This window comes from Tursiops truncatus, chromosome 1 (genome assembly GCF_011762595.2).
Source record: "Tursiops truncatus isolate mTurTru1 chromosome 1, mTurTru1.mat.Y, whole genome shotgun sequence".
In the NCBI taxonomy this organism is placed as follows: Eukaryota; Metazoa; Chordata; class Mammalia; order Artiodactyla; family Delphinidae; genus Tursiops; species Tursiops truncatus.
Window position 1 is genome coordinate 14,177,639 of NC_047034.1, and position 21,189 is coordinate 14,198,827.

The 21,189-nt window shown below is 36.7% G+C and overlaps 1 protein-coding gene across 1 annotated transcript in view; it reads right to left on the reverse strand.

Annotated features, from left to right (window-relative positions):
• The window catches only part of USH2A (usherin), a 784,083-nt gene that overhangs the window by 218,883 nt on the left and 544,011 nt on the right, over window positions 1-21,189 (reverse strand). Inside the window, exon 47 of the mRNA XM_019920609.2 lies at window positions 3,353-3,551. Within this exon, the coding sequence (XP_019776168.2) occupies window positions 3,353-3,551 (199 nt within the window). The remainder of the gene's footprint in view (window positions 1-3,352; window positions 3,552-21,189) is intronic.

Below are 21,189 nucleotides of genomic sequence, written 5' to 3' on the forward strand. Positions count from 1 at the left end.
TTATTTTAATGATTGTTTAATTTAAAAACATTGCATCTGTGGAAACCTGTCTCTCATTGATCTTTTTTTTTTAATACATTGCATTTTCCTTATACTAATTTATATGATCACTTATTTATGAACCCAATCTTCAGACAAGGCAATCTCAACAGTGTCCAACATTTATATATGTGTGTGTGTGTGTGTGTGTGTGTGTGTGTGTGTGTGTGTATGTATAGAAAAGGAAATTTATATGGAAATTAATTTTGAAAAGCCCTTTTAACAGTGTTTTCTCCAGGAGCTGTGGAAGAAATTATGTGCTTCAGCAATCAAATAATTATTTTGCATGCTCACTTGAGGTCTGAGAGACTGACACTCTGTATCTAGAACAAATGAAACATGGAACAGTGCTGAGATGTAGCCTCAGAACATATACTCGGCATAAGTTGCATTAATTCGATAGATGCTTCCTGTGGCAGACAAAATCAACCACTGTTTAAGAGGTGCTTCTCTTCTACTTTTTTGCTCATTGCTACTTCCAGCCTGCACCGACATTTGATTCATGCTTAATACAAGGGCAGTAAAATATGGAATCTCTAAGTCTGAAGACTAGCTTAGTACTTCATTCATTTCTCAAAAGTGACCCAAGAGCAAAGAAACTGGGCAGAAGTCTTCTATGTTTCCTCAGGTAGCCCTGGTAAACGAACTGCAATAAATTGGCTTTGCTGTGTCAGGTTATTAGCAATGAGGGTCCACAATCAGTCTAATTCCAAGGTTAAATTGCATGACTCCTTGCTTTGATGACAGATTCTATGTGACAAGTAAAATTTCAAATTATGCCCCATTTTAAAAGAGTTAAGCAAAAACTCTTCTCTTTGTGTTTATGTGGGATTTAGGAATGCTGGTCATTTTTGCTTTCAGGGTAAAGCAATACACACCTTCCTCTTGTTTTATGACAGTGACCTAAAATCTTGCCCTTTGTTGTACAATCTTAAAGAATTTATTCAAGTCCCATTCACGTATAGTGAGTTTCTGGACATCGAAGAACATCCAGGCTTTTCCTTCAGCAAGATTCGCTAGGACTTATCATCCTTTTAAATTTTCAAGCATTTATTTAGTGATGGGCCATTAGGACTGGTTCCCTTCCATACTTTCAGTGTCAGTGCCATTCTCAAGCTCTTTCAGTCACGTGAAACTTGTGCCTTTCTTCTAACCAACTCTGGTTTAGATCATCGATGGGTCCCCAAAGGGGACATTTTCAGGAGATTATTTCTCTTGAGAGGTCTCCTCCTGAACAGAGTATTTCTTTTTTTTGCGGTACGGCAGGCCTCTCACTGTGTGGCCTCTCCCGTTGCGGAGCACAGGCTCCGGACGCGCAGGCTCAGCGGCCATGGCTCACGTGCCCAGCCGCTCCGCGGCATGTGGGATCTTCCCGGACCGGGGCACGAACCCGTGTCCCCTGCATCGGCAGGCGGACTCTCAACCACTGTGCCACCAGGGAAGCCCAACAGAGTATTTCTTAATCTTCGAATTCAGTCTTCAAGTTCGTTGTCTCAGAAAACAATTTTAATAACTTGAGCTGGTAAGTGTGTAGCTAATATTCAGATAGGCAGCCTGTTCCTTGCTCTCTGTTTTCCAAAAGTAATTCTGTAATCTAGTGATTCTCAAAGTGTGGTCCCGGGACCAGATGTAGAGGCATCACCTAGCAACATGTTAGAAATGCAAATTCTCCTGCTCTACCCCAGACTTCTTCTGAGGGTGGGACCTGCTGTGTGTGTTTTAACAAGCCCTCCAGGTGTGATACTCACTGGCGTTTGACACCCATGGCTGTAATCACACGGGGAAGCTTGTATAACTATTACAGATGCTCCTGTAGTGATTTAGCCAAAAGACTCTTAGACTCACAATAAGTCTATTTTCTACCTCTCTCCAGCCTCTCACCCAGGAAATATATATTCATGGTTAACCCCAAACAAAATTTACAAACAACTTTTTTCCTCCTGAGACTTTAATTGACTTCATCTTTTGCTGACAATACCTGTGTGTGTCCTTAATCCTTAAAGTCAAAATGACTTTGTTTAATGCATCAAAGTTTTTTTTTATTTTCTCCTGGAGAATTGCAATGGGAAAATTTATTCTAGCAATTTTTTTCCGCTCAGAAATCCTAAATTTCATTTCATTTTATGAAAGTGTGCTCGTCAGATGGCACACATTTAATGCCTTAAAATGACGTAAAACTTAGGCATAATAACAATTCTGGAGCCTAGGTGTCAAAAAAAAGTACAGGTAGTAACTACTAGCTTTATGACATTTCTTAGATGATAGCAACTGCTTAGCCAGTGTCAGCCATAATAATTGTTTTAAAATATTGTTTTCATTTTTCTGGAGGGATAATCTTTTTTTTTTTTTTCATGTGGGATCTTCCTGGACCGGGGCACGAACCCGTGTCCCCTGCATCGGCAGGCGGACTCTCAACCACTGCGCCACCAGGGAAGCCCCATAATAATTTGTATTTTGATCCATATTGCTTCAACCACTCACTTTCATAATTACTATGTCCTTTTGCAGTGAATCTTTTGAATTTAGTCGTAGCTTTAGTCATTACATGTGTGATGTTGTTGACAAATAGGAACATTATTTCATTATGTGAAATCCTATCTTCAAACTAAGGATTTTCTGCATCATTTATCAATAAAAACCATTTACAAACCCCTCTGTCTGGCTGTATTATTGATCTGATTCTTAAACTGCAACAAATATGAACACTAATCGGCAAATGGCCATAATTTAAAAATATTTCAGTCAAACCATGAAAGGTCCCAATCACAGTTACTCATCAGTGTCATGTAAACAAACACCCACTTGTAGCTGAATGGATTTGTTGTAAAGAAAATTCAACTCACTCAATCAAACAAATTCGGGAGGTTCCTTATCATTTCAATAAACTCATTTTCCTGTGAAGGTGATGAAAAATGAGAAGGCTAAAATGCTCATCAGGAAGATAGGATTTGTATAAGCATCCTTCCTTTTCCATGGGGTCTTCTTGATAGGTGGAAATCTTGATCATGATAAATCATGGTTTAAGAAGCAAGTGATTTCCTCAGACACAAATGTAAAATGTTAAAAGTATCCTCTCACTTTTCTGGAGGTCACTTGATAGCAATACCATTTATCATAGACATAGCAGATAATCTTTAAAAAATTAAGTCATAGTTTTAATTTATTATGTTGAATAGTAATTTCTTTTTTCCCCAGCTTTCTTGAAGTATACTTGAGAAATAAAATTATATATGTTAAAAAAAAAAAAGCAAGTGATTTCACTTGGAGTTTACTGAGAAAAACATATGTCACTGACTAGTTTGAAAAGATATACCTTAGCCTCAGGGGAGTAGCACCTGGGTCCACAGATAGTTTCAGGTTTTTGACACTTCACTGCTCTGCAGAGTTCATGACTGTGGTCCTTCACTGACTTCTGGGTTTTAAGGCATGAACGCCATGTCTTCCGTAAGAGATCATAACCCAGAATGATGCCATTTGGCTTCCCTGGAGACATCCAATCAATCTGAAGGGATCTGCAATGGACAGAATAATCAGTATTTCTGAAAAGACAACATTTAACATTGCTGTTATCAGTCTCATCTGCCTTCCAGTTTGGTCTATTTCATCAACAACTTCCTAATGAAAAAGCTGGAGCAAAAGAATACATATACTAATATATATTCTGATATATGCTACTACCATAGACTATGTTTTGAGAATCAATCAAAACCATTTAAGCTTTTCGGAGAATAACACATGACATGAGTCCGGTGGTCCCCACTTTAAATTTCAGAGGCAAAAAGCAACTGTCATTGTTTGCGGCTAGTCAGAAAATCAACAGAAATTTTGGTTGATAAGTAAAAACAAGACACAAATAATTTGACTTAGTAAATAGGGTGGAAATTAGAATATGTGTCAGACCTAATCCCTACTTATAATCCCCTTCTCCTTTGCCTTTCTTCCCGCAGCTAGGACTAGCCACGTGACCCATAGCTGCTCAAACAGATGCAACCAGAAGATGGTGCGATTCTAACAAAGGTCCCTAGGAAATTTTGGCTTCCTTGATGTGGCTGTCGCCTTTTCCCCTTTTCTTTCTGCTAAACATGATGTCTGGAACTTTGGCAATCACCTCATTCTTCTGGCAGCCATTTGGGAAGGACCATAAGAATCACAAAGACGCCTCTGCGGTATGTTATAACTGAACCAATGCCATATAACTGAACCAACCAACAATCTACCTCTAGAGCTACTTACTTGAGCTTCTACTGTTGGTTGTTTTGTTACTTATAGCCAAAGTACATGACCAAATTGATAAAATCTTTTTATCAGTTATCAACTGATGAAATTTATCAATGAATTTATTTATTGATACATAACATTTATCAATTTTAACAATTGATAAAATTGATAAGCTCCCTCCAAATATACTTTATCTTAATTTTTTGACTCATAGAAACAGAGTTAATTCTGCAATAGTTCTTTATATACCGTGATCAAATATGTTTTGTGGTCAGAAATAGTGGAATTAGAGATTCCCATAACAAACTCTTTTATATTATTATGTTCTTGAAGATGTCTGAGTTTTAAAAATTGAGCCACGGTTTTTTCTAAACATATAAATATACTGTTTTGGGTGGTTTGGCATACAATGAAGGCATAACATGGCGCCAAAACTTTACTGCATTTTCAATGGTCTATTAACATTTCATCTACTATACTGAGTGAGATCATAACATAAAGCTGTTCACAGAAGAGTGAATCCTGAATAAAATGATCGACTCTCAGGTTAATGTGCAGAACCTTAATTCTGCACTTAGGTCTACTTGTCAGAATGACACAGTCCAGATGACATACCTGTACTATCTTTAGTATATTTTTAAGAAGTCTATAAGAAGAAAGTAGTTAAAGTTTTAATAAAGCCCCAGAGATTTGGCCATGACATATTTTCGCATTTCAGCACAGCAAGGAAAGTCTGTTATTTGCAAAACACTAGGTAAATGTAAAATAATTATTTTTCTTCTTATTATTTTCAAAAAAGAGGATGGAACTCTGATACTCAAGATTACTTTTATTGTTTGAATTCTAGAATTTTCAACCATAACAACCATTCACAAATAGTTAGAGGTTAGCTTTTTATATAAAACCTTCCAGTAAATACTCTGGAGAAGAGTAAGCACATATGAGTTTAGTCCCTATACTTTAAGATCTTAAAATAAAATTATCACAATAACTTATGTGGACCATCTTTCTGCCACTGTGTAAAATAATATTCTTGCTACACCTTTTAGTTTCAGGAGAAGTATGTCTTTACAGGCCAAATTTTACTGGACCCTATCAGAATTCTAGGTGACATCACATGCTAGGAATTCAATTAGGCCCAAACATTTACATTCAAAAGCCGCAGTCAAGATAAATCTTGACATTTTAATAGACTGCTAAAAAAGAAAATTATTTCCTTTTCTTGGAGGTACAAACATAACACTTTCACTAATAAGACTCTATCGATAAGAAATTAATGTCACCTATGAGAGAACAGTTTCACAGGTGACTTGTATAGTCACCATTATTATTCCAAGGTCTTTATCCAACTCTCAAAATTAATTCCACGTTTTGCAGATACCTCTTTTGTATTCATTGCATAACCAACTACAGGAAAGACTACATTTAAGTGACATTCAAAGCTCGGACTTATCCACAAAAGCTGGCAAACTAGTAAAGTCTAGAAAACACCATGTAGAACCATGCCATCGTAACTTCTCTGTGTTGCACAGAATAACTGTGAAGTGAGACCACCTATATTTTTAATAATAGCAAGAACAGTTTTGATGTTGAGGATCTGAGTCAGGTACACTAATGTACGTGATCAAAGAAGAATAGGGTGTTTAACACCTGTCCACCTCTCATTAGAACCCATGGGAGTAACACTGAAAAATCTTTTGGCTGTTGATTTAAAATGAAAGACATCTCTGAGAAATGCACACCGTTATTAACTGGATTAATGGTTTCATTGTTTTGATGTTTAAGAGTGAAATAGATGGAACATTCTTAAACCACAGGAATTAATGTGAAATATTGGGGAAACAAACTGAAGGGTTTCTTTTTGTTTGTTTTAATACATCAGTAAAGGTAGGCTCATGCAGAAACATGATCATGAATCCTCAACTAGATCTTCTTTTTGGGGGGTAGATTTGTTCATAAAGTGACAATTAGAGTTCACTTAGCTTCCAGAGCACTAAGGAATAAAATTTAAGCTACCTTCATAGAGCTTCTAATAAAGGCCACAATGTTTACACACATTTTAGCATGATTCACTGGGTGTTTAGAAAGTCTAGTCAGAGCTATTGACTATTTCTTTTTAAGTCTGTCATATTGTTAGTAGATTTACTATTCTACTTCTGTTACTGCTATATATTCCTGTGGCCACCGTCACCACAATAATCATCACATTCAGCTCAAGAAGTACAAAGTAACATTGAAGAAAGAAATAATTATGGGAAAATCATTTCTTTATCACTTACCTTTACTGGTAAATATTAAAATGATACAGTTCAGAAAAAACTTCTATGGAGAGTTACGGTTCCCTTGGTGCTCTACATTTTATTCTAACATTTTATCACAATGTTGTCAAAATGTTCTTGTTTGGGCCAAAGGAAAAAATCTTCACATTACTTTAAGACATCCATCTAAATTGTTATAATAAGCTGTACATTCCCTGATCATGTTTACAGAGGCCTTTTAAAAATCCCTATTCAGGGCTTCCCTGGTGGCGCAGTGGTTGAGAGTCCGCCGGCCGATGCAGGGGACACGGGTTCGTGCCCCGGTCCGGGAGGATCCCACATGCCGCGGAGCGGCTGGGCCCGTGAGCCATGGCCGCTGAGCCTGCGCGTCCGAAGCCTGTGCTCCGCAACGGGAGAGGCCACAACAGTGAGAGTCCCGTGTACCGCAAAAAAAAAAAAAAAAAAAAAAAAAATTCCTATTCAGCTTTGTCATTTTTGTCAATCATTTATATAACATTCAAGTTCTTCAATACTATTCCAGATTGTGATTATCAAAAATGATCAGGACACTTTTAATATAAGACTAAATAAATGTAATATGATAACAGTATTAATTCTCTGCTCTCAAATCAAATAACTGAATGTTTAATTATCCACTAAATATTTAGCATAACTTGGAGTCAGTAAAATATCAAAAGGTAAAAACTCTGTGTCCTTGAGTATGAGGAGATGTGAAACATGCATACCTGAAGCAGGTGAAATATTGTACAGCAGTGTACAATCAAGTGTTTAAGTGTGTAGTTGAGGCTACAGGTATTACAGAAACGCATAAACAAAGATCACTGTGTCTAGACGAACAACGAAGGTTTCATGGGAAAAGTGGATGTGGACTTGAACTGGAATAAGAGGATGGGAAGAATTCTGAGAAGGAAGATTCATATAAGCAAAAATAAGAGGGAGAAGCTGCCTAGCCATATGGAGAAGAGTAATGGGACCAACTTGACGAGCGAACGATTTACATCCAGCAATAATGGAAGGTCAGTCTGAACTTAAGAAGAACGTTATGAAGTCCCTCAAATACTATGTTGAGGAATTTGATGGTGAAATAGGGTGATTGTGCAGTGGTATCACTAGCAGAATATAAAGTCCTTTTAGAAGTAATACCCTGGCAGATTAGAGTAGAAGAGACTAGGGGTAGGGAGAAATATCAGTGAGCTTCTGCAGTCACTTAAGTATGAAAGACGGTTTAATGGGGTTTTCTCTTATTTAGGAACTTAAAACTATAGCCCCAAACTGAGGATGACTGATGACGAATTCCTCCGTTAAGTATCTTGCTTCTAAAAGGGAACAAACAGCAAGATTCTGCTGCAATGAACATTGCGGTGCATGCATCCTTTCAAATTATGGTTTTCTCCGGATATGGAGTGGGATTGCTGGGTCGTATGGTAATTCTATTTTTAGTTTTTTAAGGAACCTCCATACTGTTCTCCACAGTGGCTGTACCAATGTACATTCCCACCAACAGTGTAGGAAGGTTCCCTTTTCTTCACGCCCTCTCCAGCATTTATTGTTTGTAGATTTTTTGATGATGGCCATTCTGACTGGTATCAGAAAAACAAATATCGTATAATATCGTTTATGTGTGGAATCTGGAAAAATGATACAGATGAACTTATTGGCAAAGCAGAAATAGAGTCACAGATGTAGAGAACAAACTTATGGTTACCAAGGTGGGGAAGAGGGGGGACGAATTGGGAGATTGGGATTGACATATATACACTACTATGTATAAAATAGATAACTAATGAGAACCTACTGTTTAGCACAGGGAACTCGACTCAGTGCTCTGTGGTGACCTAAATGGGAAGGAAATCTAAAAAAGAGTGGATCTATGTATACATATAACTGATTCACTTTGCTATACAGTAGGAACTAATACAACATTGTAAAGCAACTATACTCCAATAAAATTTTTTAAAAAATTAAAAAAATAACACCCCCCCCCCAAATAAAAAGATTCTGCTGAGTTCTGAGGATAAAGCTGCCTTTTAACATTGACCCATCACCCAAACCAACCCAAAATAAACAGAACTCTAGGAGAGTTTTTGAATTTTAATGAATATTTATTAAGTACCTCCTATATGTAAAGCATTGTTCTATACTTACAAATAAACAAGACAAAGTTCCTTCTTTCATAAAACTTACATTTTGCTGGGGGAAGGTGGGACAGTAAACAAACACGCAAGTGTACAATATGTTACATTGGTTGTCTGAGAAGGCCTGGCTCTTCTGTGCAGAAATCCGAAAGAGGGGATGAAGCAAGTGAACAGGAGTTTCTAGGCGGAGGGAACAGGAGGTATAGGGGTTTTGAGACATCCGTGCACATGGCTTGTTGAAGGACAATCAAAGAATCTGGTGGGACAGAGCTGGACTGAGCAAGAGAATGATGGAAAATGAATCAGGTGAGTGTTGGGAGTGTGGGTTTGGGGACTGCAGATCCTGTAGGGTTTTATAGAACATGGAAATAACTTTGGATTCATTTTTGAGTGCATTGGAAAACCACTGTAGATTTTTGAGTCATGGAGTGAAAGAGGAATGATTTACTTAGTGAAGAGTGACATTAAAATCCACCCCCAGTCCACCCCTAAACATTCTCAAGGCTGAGGAAGGAATTCTAAACACATCACTCAGAGAAACTGGAAGCACTTGCTTCTCCTGGTTGGTACTTCCTGAGATGCAGAAATATCTAAGCCCAATTTGCAGCTGTCCCTGGAGGGAAGTATAGAAAGGAGTTTGGGGCAGCTTGACATGGGGGTTGGCAGCCTATATGACCACAAGAAAAGGTGCTTGCTTCTCAGTTAGAGAATTCTAATGGCCAGATATTGTCTGGAGCCGCTCTAATGATAGGGTAAGACAAGATTGCCACACCGTCGATCTTTAGCATGGCGCACGTGAGTGCATTTCCTATGAGCCAGTGGATGTCTTGCAAGATGGCTAGGCTTGAGCTCCCTTGAAGTTACACTGACCATGACGGTGGGTTTTGGGGGGAGGGGGCTCCAGCAAGAAGAGTGTTTGGTGTGCCCTGCTCTGTTGGCACCATAGATCAGTTGCAGAGGGCAACACTCATGTGAGAGAAGTTGGCTTTGGGGAGATCCTCATGGGTTCTCTCAAGGAAAACACAATTGTTCAAAAAAGTGCCACCTTCCACAGAGAGGGCTTGGATGGCTATCCAGTGATGGAAGTAAAATAGTAACATTGGGAAGAGGCACATTTGAATGAAAGGGAATAGGCAAGAAAGAGCAAGGAGGGAGAAAGGGAAAACTGGGATCAGGTCTGAGCCTGTGAAATGGTAGAATATTTGAACTACATGTGAGCTTAATATTTTGCTGGAGATGGAATGGACTTTTTTTTTTTAATTTTTGCTAGACTCTTTCTGGCCACACTGTGCAGCATGCAGGATCTTAGTTCCCTGACCAGGGATCGAACCTATGATGCCCCCTCCAGTGGAAGCATGGAGTCCTAACCACAGGATCACCAGGGAATTCCCAGAATGGACTTTTTAATACTTGATCATGAATCTTAATGACTAAAATGAGACTCATAACTAAAAAATAATGTGAAGGCCATAAGGTATTCCTGAAAGGTTTTTCAAGAGTTGAGGAAAGGACATCCAAAATATTATGTTTAGGCAGCAAGTAGTAGGCAAAAAGTAAAGCGTTTCCTCCTTGTAACTCACTGAATTAAGACAAGTACATCAACATAAATGATAAAGCATGAGCTAGGGTTGCAGTGGTGGAAATGGAGAAGAGGAACAGCCATGAGAAGATGCTCCAAAAGAAAATAGACTAAAATTGATATTGAGTGAAATCAGGGGATTAAAAAAAATCAAAGCTAGATGTCTGCGATCATATGCAAGGCGGTGCCTTTGCCGAAATGGATGTTGGAAAAACTGGGTTAGATGAGAATTAAGGCTTGAGGTTATGGAAGTGATGGGTGCCTATCATTATAGAAAATCAATAGGCAATTGAATATATGGGACTGGAGTTTAGGGAGAAAACTGGGACAGAGATCTTGAGACATCAGTATGATGAAAACTGTGAGAACATTTGAACTATTTGAGTAGCAGAGGGAGTCTTTCTGTTGAGGACACCCACAATTAATGAATGGAATTAGAATGAAACCAATAAAAGAAACCAATGAGTGATCAGGGAGCCAGGGATAAAGTGGCAGTTAAAGGCCAAAGTGAATTGGGGGGAAAAACTGGATTTTGTCGAGATGCATACAAAGGCCTCTCAAATGCTTAGTGATTGAGCTGCTTCTGTGGGAACTGAAAGAAGTGGAGAAGTTAAAAGGAGTTTGGGAAAGAGAGGGAAGTGAGAAAATGGAAATAGTGCTGGCAGAGTCTTAAGAATAAGCTCAATATTCTGTAAGGTCTCCTAATCAAACACTGAGTTTGATGATCAGAATTCATTGGCCATCAGAACTACTATTTCCTGAAAGCCATTATGATTATCAGACTACTGACTGGGTGTGTACATCAGTTCTAAATACACTCTAAATGATCTCTTTTGAGAGGTCTTCCCATATCTTCAAAGACTCAAGTAGACAATTCCAGTCCAAATGAAAAGCTGTCTCAAGTTAACCATACCGGCAAGAAGAGGAGTTGAGAATATGGACGAAGAAGTCATCTGACATTCTACATCTACAGCCCAGCACACTCCCCATTTAAAAAAATAAAACATGGCTCAAAAAAATTGTTTTTAATTGTAAAATTATTACTTCAGTATTCAAGCTATCAGTCACTGAAAAAAATCAGAGAGGGAAAATAACGATAGAAGAGATTTCCTGATATCCAATGTCATAGTATAAAAATATAGAGGCCTCAAAGTTTCACCCAAATTTGGTGAGGCAAAAAGGGGAAAGTTCTTTTTCCACAAGCTATGGCCTGTCATGCCATCCTCAACCGCCAGCTATGTACTTTGAAAAGCTAGGGGGCTTTCTAAATGAAGATAGTGGTTTAACCTTCATTTAGAGACACAGACCCCGTGCTGCTATCATAAGGAAGCTGGTGTGTAAAAATATTATTTATATCGTTCAGGAGCTTGAAGCAAACATTTAAACAATTATTTGTGAATGCTACAAAGACATTATGCCTCAGCCTTCTCATCAATAATACAGCCCCAAACTGATTTGGAACTGTAAAAACTGCCATGGATCCATTAAAGGCAATGAGAGACATGATCCGTGTTCTCTCTTTCTGCTTTCCCTTGAGCTTCATGCCTGGAAATCATGCATCTTGGAATAGCAGTCCAGTCATGTAATAAAAACTCTTCCTTGTTTATGTTCTTTTCTTAGCGTATCCATTTATGGAGAATAAATAAGTGAACTTATTGGAGCGAAATTTACAGTACCCAGTAAAGCTGTCAGTTGCAGTGTTTGTCATATTTCAATCAAAGCCAGAGCCAGCTAGCTATCTTCAGCCAGTGCAGTCTCTACATTCTCGAGGACCAGAATTAATGAATTAGCTATTGATTAAATTCTACTCTAGCAAATCCACCAAGGCAAATAAATGAACTACCCAGGGCACGTGTAGGCCACGGCCAGACATGTCTGGGTTATCGATCAGTCGTTAGCATTCTTTGGGGATATAGAATCAGCTGATGATAATATGACAAGTATGGAAAATGTGATGTAGAGACAGAGCTTGTTTCTGGAGGAGTAGCTTATAAAACTAGAAGGTTTCATCTGATCTTTCTAAACAACTTTGTGTGCTATGGCATCTTTGGTTTATATATAATGGAAAAAACATGTGTAAGTGCTTGTACTGAAGATGTTGTAGTCAAAAGCAAGGTATAAGTTAAGGCCAAAGACGAAAATGACATGCTCCATGCTTATAATCAAACAGGCTGGTAGGCTATTGGTATATGTTACAAAAATATATAAAAGTTAAAATTTGCTGATGACTGCTTTTTACCAAAAATAAACAAAGATTCTAAGAAATATGTGTCTTATTAGAACCCCAAATATTCTAAATGCTATAGAAGCAAACCCTGTCTACTGACATTTGTCTGGAAGGATTTCACATTTGATTTTGCATGTTGCTAATATAAAAGAGATTTTCTTAAACCAAAATAGAAACATAACTAACAAGTATACACTGCCAGAAGTATAATGAAATTACACAAACAATAACATGCACACAGGAGGCTAACTGCTTTGGTGTTGGTGTAATTTTGATTAATGGCTTGGCGCCTATATCTGCTCATTAGGGTCTTGCCTTTGGAAAATGTTGCCGTGCTACGATAGATCAATTTAAGAAAGGAAAGACTGTACATGCCAATATTTGGTCGTGAATGATTTCCATCAGTTTTTTTGCCAGATCTTTGACCAAAAAGAAAAAAAAAAGGAAATAAAGTTGCCAAAGGCATGGGAATAAAGAAAAATATGGAGGGGTTCGTACTTTCTGTGCTGGTCAACATGGAGAAAGCCAGTTATAGCCTCTCTCTCCCACTGATTACTGCTAAAAAGTCTGCTCTAGTTACAAAAAGCAATCACTCAAGGACTCTGAAAAGTTAACAATAGAGGCAGATCGGGAGGGGAGCCAAAACTTAAAGAGCAAACATTACAGGATGCGTTTACCATCATTTCCCCCCTTTGTCTCCCATCTTTAACCCAACAGCAGCCCCAGTGTGGAACCGAGCACTGGGCAAGCACAATCTATGAGAGGAACCCAATCTTTCTGGCCAGAGTACAAGAAGGCCTTGCAAGCCAAAGGGTATGATGGGTATTCCTGTTTCATTTTATTTCCTCTTTTCCTCTCTTTTTTCCTGCTCTGAGGATGATTCCAGCCAAGGAGCTGCATGATGGCAGTCCTGGCCAAATGAGAATCTAAAATCCTGAGAAAAAACAAGCTGTCTGACCAGAGGAATCGGGGAAAGCACCCCTGTGGTCCAAAATCTCGTTTATTTTTTCCTCTATTTTCTCTCTAATCTCACTGTCCCCCAAACAACCCCATTTACGTAAACTGTGAGGTATATTGGGACGCTAAAATTACAAGAGAAACCATGTCTTTCTAGCCAAAGATTTGGGAAAGGAAGTCCAAGTGATGTGAAAAACATGGGGAAAATCTCAGAGAAGAGAAAGCTAGGCAGTCTACTAATTCTATACATGAACCAATACAAGTTCTAACTCAACTCCAAGCTGCACATGCATGATTGCCTCACAGGCAAAGGAAATCTGAGCACTGTAGCAAAGACTTTGAGATCTGAACCATTACATAATCCCCCAACTAAATACCAGATTAGCCAATGAGAGGTGCATGCGTGGGGCAGATATAAAGCAGCGCAGCAAAGCTTTTGAAAGATGAACTGATATTACAGCCATTGACCACATAAGCCAAGACAGAGTTTTCAGTCTGAAGCTAACCAGTTGATTGCCTGTTGAAACAAAAACTCCAACCTTCTTCAGAGGATTTTAACAGGACTCAGATCACAACCTGATATTTAAAATGTTCAGGACACAATTCGAAATCACTCAAAATTACACTAATCCAAAGAAAGCTGGAGGGGCTGTATTAGTATTAGACACAGTATACATGATGACAAGAAAATTATCAGGAAGAAAAAGGAATATTACACAATGACAAAAGGATCAATTTACCAAAACACAACAATCTGAAATATATATGCACCTCATAATAAAGCAACAAAATACACGGGGCAAAAACTGATAGTTCTAAAAAAGAAATAGATAAGCCCACAGTTATATTTGGAGATTTCAACATGCCTCTCACAATAATTGATAGAACAACCAGGCAGGAAATCATTAAGTGTATAGATGACCTGAACATCACTATCACTGACCTCGACCTAATTGACATTTATAAAATGCTCTAACAACAGCAGAACACACATTCTCCTTGAGTACACATAGAATATTCACCATGACAGATCATATTATAGGCCATAAAATAAACCTTAACTAATGTGAAAGAACTGAAATTATAAAACCATGTTTCAGATTATAACAGAACGGTACTAGAAATTCACATTCACAATTTATCTGAAAAACCTCAAAATATTTGGGAATTAAGCAAACCACTTCTAAAATAATTCATGAGTCAAAGCAGAAGTATTAAGAAAATTAAAAAGTATTTTGAACTAAATGAAAGAAAATGCAACATTTCAAACTTTCTGAGATTCACCTGAAGCAGGGCTTAGAGGAAAGCTCATAACTTTACATGGTTCTAGTCAAAAAGAAGAAAGATCTCAAATCAATAATGTAGCTTTCCTCTCTAAGAAACTGGAAGAGTAAGATAAATCCAAAGGAAGAAGAAGAAAAAAATCAATAAAGGGCAGAAATCAATGAAATGGAAAACATAAAGCAATAGAGAAAAAGCAATAAAACCAAAAGATGGTTCTTTGAAAAGATCCACAAAATTGATAAAACTCTAGACTGATTGACTAAGAGAGAAGACACTTATTACTGTTATCAGAAATGAAAGAATGCAAATAAATCCAGACTCTACAAACATTACAACTTTCTGCCCATAAATTTGATAAATTTGGTGAAATTAACCAATTCTTTGCAAACACAAGATTACAGATCTCACTCAAGAAGAAACAGATACCTTGAATCATCCTACACTGTTAAGGAAATTAAATTCTGAGTAAAATACCTTTCAACAAGGAAAACTCTAGGCAAAGGTGAGTTTCACTGGTGAATTCTACCACATTTAAGAAATAAATACCTTTTCACACAATCTCTTCCAGAAAATAGCAGAGAAGGGAATATTTTCCAACTTATTTTATGGGGTCAGAATTACCATGTTACCAAAACCAGGCAAAGACATTACAAGAAATAAAAACAGTTCAATATATTTTATGAGGATAGTCATAAACATCCTCAATAAGATAACAGCAAATTGCATGTATAAAAAGGAAAATACGTCACAACCAAGTGGGGTTTATCCAGATAATACAGACTAGTTAATTATTTGAAAATCAATCTATATAATTAACCATATTAACAAATTATATGCAAAAAAGGCATTTAACAAAATTCAATATCCATTTATGATAAAAACTCTCAGCAACTAGAAATAAAAGAGAAAACTTCAACCCGATAAAAGGTATCTCTAAAAAATTCATAGGTAACATCACATGTAATGGTAAAAGAATAGGAACAAGTCAAGGGTGTCCGCCTTACTGAATGAGCCAAGGCAATAAGGCAGGAAAAAGAAGTAAAAGACACACAGATTGCAAAGGAAGAAATAAATTGTTTATTTTTGCAGAGGATCTATGCAGACCCAGGGAATCTACAAAAAAGCTCCTAGAAGATCCTAAAACTCATAATGAGTTTAGCAAGGTTGCTGCATACAAGGTCATTATACAAAAATTAATTGTGTTTCTACACCCTAGCGATAAACAATTGGATTTCAATGTTTTTAAAGAACCATTAAGAGTAGTACTCGCCAAAACAAATAGTAGGTATAAATCTTATGAAATATGTGTAGGATCTGAACACTGAATTCTACAAAACACTGATGAAATAAATGAAAGAGGATGCAAATAAACGAGCAATATGCTATATTTATGAAGTGGAAGATGTGGTATTGTTAAGGTGTCACTTCTCCCTGTATTGAACTATAGATTAAATGCAGTCCTAATCAAAATGACAGAAGGATTTTATAGATATTGACAAGCTGATTCTAAAATTTATATGGAAAAGCAAAGTAATGAGAAAGGTCAGAAAAATTTTTAAAAAGCTTAAAGTTGAAGAACTCATAATACATGATTTTACAACTTACTGTAAAGCTACAGTAATTAAGATTGTATGATACTGGTAAATGAATATGCACATTGATAAACTGAACAGAATAGAGAGTTCAAAAATGATCTATAAAATGTGTTAAATTGATTTTGACAAAGGTCTAAAAGCAGTCCAAAGGAGAAGATATAGTCTTTCCAACAAATTGTGTTGGAAAAATTGGATATCCTTATGCAAAGATGTTAACCTTGACCCACATCTCAGTTTATAGAAAAATTAACATAAAATGAATCATAGACATAAATTCAAAATGTAAACATATGAAACTTCTAGTAGAAAAAATAAGAGGAAATCTTTGTGACTTGACTCAGGTAAGGATTTCTTAGATACAACACCAAATGCACAGTCCATGAATGAAAAAAGTGATAAACTGAACTTTATTGAAATTTAAAACTTTGCTCTAAATAAAAACAATTAAGAGAATGAAAAGACAAGCCATAAATGAGAGGAAAATATTTGCAAATCATATATCTGACAAAAATTCAAATCCAAAATATACTTCAAAAATATGAACTCAACAATAAGAAAGCAACAAATCCAAGTAAAAAATTAATAAAATATTTGAAAAAGAGCTTCATCAAAGGAGAAAACAAATGCCAAAAAAGCATTTGCAAAGATGATCAATATCATTAATCATCATGGAAATAAATGTAAATTAAAACCATAATGACACACCACTAAACATCTATTAAAAGAGCTAGAGAGAGAGAGAGAGAGAGAGAGGAAAAATTCTTGCAGAATATCAAGTTCTAGCAAAGATGAGAAGCAACTGAAATTCTCATACAATGCTAGTAGGAATGCAAGATGTTACAGTCACTTTGGAAATTGGTTTGGCAGTTTCTTTTTTTTTAATTAATTTTTATTGGAATATAATTGCTTTACAATGTTGTGTTAGTTTCTACTGTACAGCAAAGTGAATCAGCTATAAGTATACCTATATCCCCTCTTCTTTGGATTTCCTTCCCATTTAGGTCACCACTGAGCATTGAGTAGAGCTCATTGTGCTATACAGTAGGGTCTCATTAGTTACCTATTTTATACGTAGGATCAGTAGTGTATATATGTCAATCCCAATCTCCCAATTCATCCCATTCCCCACCTTTCCTCGCAGTTTCTTATAAAGTAAGTAAAATGTAAACTTATGCTATGATTCCGCAATCCAACTCTTAGTTATTTACCCATGTGAAATGAGAATCTACGTTCACATTATGTACATAATGTTTATATCAACTTTATTCATAGTCACCAAGAACTGGAAACTACCCAAATGGTACGCAAACTGTGGTATATTCATACAATGGAATACTATTCAGTAACAAAAATTAACAAACTATTAATATATGCAATAACATGGATGAATCTTAAATGCATTATACGGAGTGAAAGGAGCCAGGCTTAAATGGCTACATACTGTATAATTCCACTTATATGACAACATGGAACAGGAAAAATTATAGAGAACAGAACAGAGCAGTGTTTGCTCAGTTTGGAGGAGGGTGGAGGAGGAAGGAAGTGGCTATAAAGGGGCCAGTGTGAAGAAATATTCTGACATAATGGAACAGTGTTATATCTTAACTGTAGTGGTGTTCATATGTTTGACAAGTTCATATGTACTTGTCAAAACTCATAAAACTGTGAAGCAAAAAAGAGTGTATTTTACTATATGTAAATTAAAAACAAAATAAAAAAATTAAGAGAATAATTAAAAAGTAAACAAATTTAGCAAACCCAGAATCTTTTTGGAAGTTTAATTCATTGTTAAAATTAGGCAGTTCTCTTCACACCCTTGTCAGTTTTTACAGAATCTATGTTTTTTTTCTCTTCACCTGTCTTAAATTGCCTCTCTGCTAATCCAAAACAATATCAGTTGATAGCTGACTGAGTATGGAATTTATAAGACGAAAAGGTTCTTTTTTTAATTCAGAATTTTAAGGCATTGTTTCATTGTTTTCTTAGCAATGAATGTTACTGTTTATAGTCTGATAATGCCATTCAAATTCCCAATGCAGTATGTACACCATCTGTCTTTTCCTCCTAGAAGTTTTTTGGATGTGCTTTTTTTAACCTGGTATTTTGAAATTTCCTGATGATATCCCTTTATTGGCTCTTATTTCAATCACTGTGCTAGTATCTATAGTAGCTTTTAATCTACATACTGGTATCTTTGGTTCTGGGATATTGTCTTTTCCTTTTTCTGGTGGGGGGGGCATATTTTCTTGTCATTTTTCTCTGATTATTTTCCCCCTTCTTTTTCCTCTGTTCTCTCTTTCTGGAACTCTTATTATCCAAATATTTGATTTCCTGGATTTTAAAACTTTCTCTTAAAAATTTCATTTGTATTAACATATTTACTTTTTATTGCACTTTCAGAGACTTTACCTTAAATTTCCAATTCAGCTCTCACACTTTTAATTTCCATGAGGTACCCCCTCCCTCACATCCTGCTTTACTTTGATTCTTTCTTCCAAGTAGGATTTTTTGGTGTTGTTTTATAGATAGAGGATGTCTTTTTATCCCTCTGAGATTGTTATGGATATTTTCCTCATCCTGCATTGTCCCTGTGTCTATTGAATTATTCCTCTGTTTTAATTTTCTTTTCATCTTTGAGATTTTAAAAAAAGATGACTAGAAGCTTTATATTGTATATGAGTGAGGCTTCTTGACTGATGTGCTTTACTACTGTGTGACCAGATGGTTAGCTACCTTTTCTGTTAGGTGATCCCTATCTGCTAGTTCCCGGAAGTATTTTATTTGGAGTCATTCAAACTTTTCCAGAGAAGAATGCCCTTCCTGTGTGGAAACATTTATGACTAGATATTTGTTTCTAAGAACAGAGCTGGGGAAAGCCACTGAGGTGCCATCATTCTAATTGTAGTCTAACCACTTTAACATGATTTTTACCTTTGCCCCTCATCCCAGATTTCCACTGTGCCTAGTAGCCCTAATTTCTAAATACCTCTGTTCAGTTTCTTGAGAAAAAAAACTTCTAATCTCCTTGTGATGGAATATGCCACATGGAGGAAGAGAAATAGACACATGGATGAATAATACAGAGGTAGGCAACCTTTCATTCTGTAATGGCTAATTTTATGTAATGGGTAATTTTTAACTTGACTGGGCCACAGGGTGTCCAGACATTTGGCCAAACATAATTTCTGGGTGTATCTGCAAGGTTGTTTCTGATGAGATTAGCATTTGAATCTGTGGACACAGTAAAGCAGATTGCTCTCCATAATGTAGGTGGGCATATCACCCAATCAGTTGAGGGTCTGAGTGGAATGAAAAGGTGAAGGAAGGGAGAATTTCCTCTCTCTGCCTGACTACCTGATCTAATCAGTCTTCTCTCACTCTCAGACTTGGACTGGGATTTATACCACTGGCACCTCTAATTCTCAAAACTTTGGACCCGGACTGGGACTACACCCCCAGCTTTCCTGAGTCTTCACTTTTGGTTTTGTTTCTCTGGAGAACCCTGACTAATTACAGGTCCCAACCACTCTTTTGTAAACTATCAGCTTTGAACTTTACCCCATCTTCCTCTTCTTCACAATTCTGAAAGCTTGTTAAGTGCTCAGCCATTGAGGTTCTCCCGGCAGAGCAAATTAGTTCGTTTTATGTCATTATCTCCCTCTGCCAACCAACACTTTGGTTGTAAATTTCACCACTGTACAAAGTCATTTGCCTCTCCCTGCCAAATACTGCTTTCAAAAATTGTATTAAAATCTCTCTTCTGTTATTGTCATCTGCTTTGCTATTTTCCTTGCTCTTGTTGTATACTCTTTTTAATGTTTTTTGCCACCAATTTACTATATTTGGGGATAAGCAGTCTTTAACCACAACTAAAAAATATTTTTTCTCTGTTATAATCTGCAAGCATCTTCTTAAAAAATATCTTAGAGGCAGAGAAACATATGGGTATTTGCTCTATTTCTAAAAAAGCCTGCGTATTATTTTTAGCTACATGTAAATATGTAATCTAAGACATATTCCCTTATGCCATTCACCTGAGCTTGAGTCATAAGGATGCTAATAGGCAAGAAATGTGACAACATCCACCCACCTACCTATACTTCTTCCTTGAGTTCTTTAAGAAGGAACTCAAATGTCACGTCTTTCATGATGCCTTCACTGATAATCATGGGTAGAGCTTGGTATTTTTTTTATGCACTTCTTGCACATTATAAGCTTCTGTTGTAGTGTTTCTCACACTGTTCTATAAATATTTGTTTAGGGAAGTGTCTGCCACAGTAGACTGGAACTGTGAACATTTAGAACCATGTCTTATATTTCTTTGTATTACTTTCACTTCTTATATTATTATACCCACAAGTGTGTTTGCTGAAAAATTAAATAAAGCTTTTTGGTATCCCTTAAACTTGACCATTTTCCCCCTACAAGGTAGGCAATCCTGTGGAAAGGTGGGCAAAATCTGCTGAGGGAATTATCGATTAATGAACATATCCTACATTAGATAGATATCATCATGTGTTTTATAGATGTACTCAAGAAAACAAGATATGACTTTTGCTCCGAACATCTAAGAATACAATTACTTGAGTCTTTCTAATTATTTTAATCACTAGTTCCCCAAATCAGTACAGGTACTATTGAACTGATTAACAAAAAAAAAGACCTAGAAATTTCAATACGTCATAATCCGTATTTCAATACGGATTTCAATTCTGAATCCTTCAGAATTGAAATATTTTATAACAGGTTGATTATTTTAGCCAGTGTGCATGTGTGTACATGGGGTGTGTGTATGTGTGTGTAGATGAAGGGTGATTCATTTGGTTGGGGCAAAAGTATGATATGGGAATACTCAGGTTTCTTTCTCTAGCCTTGG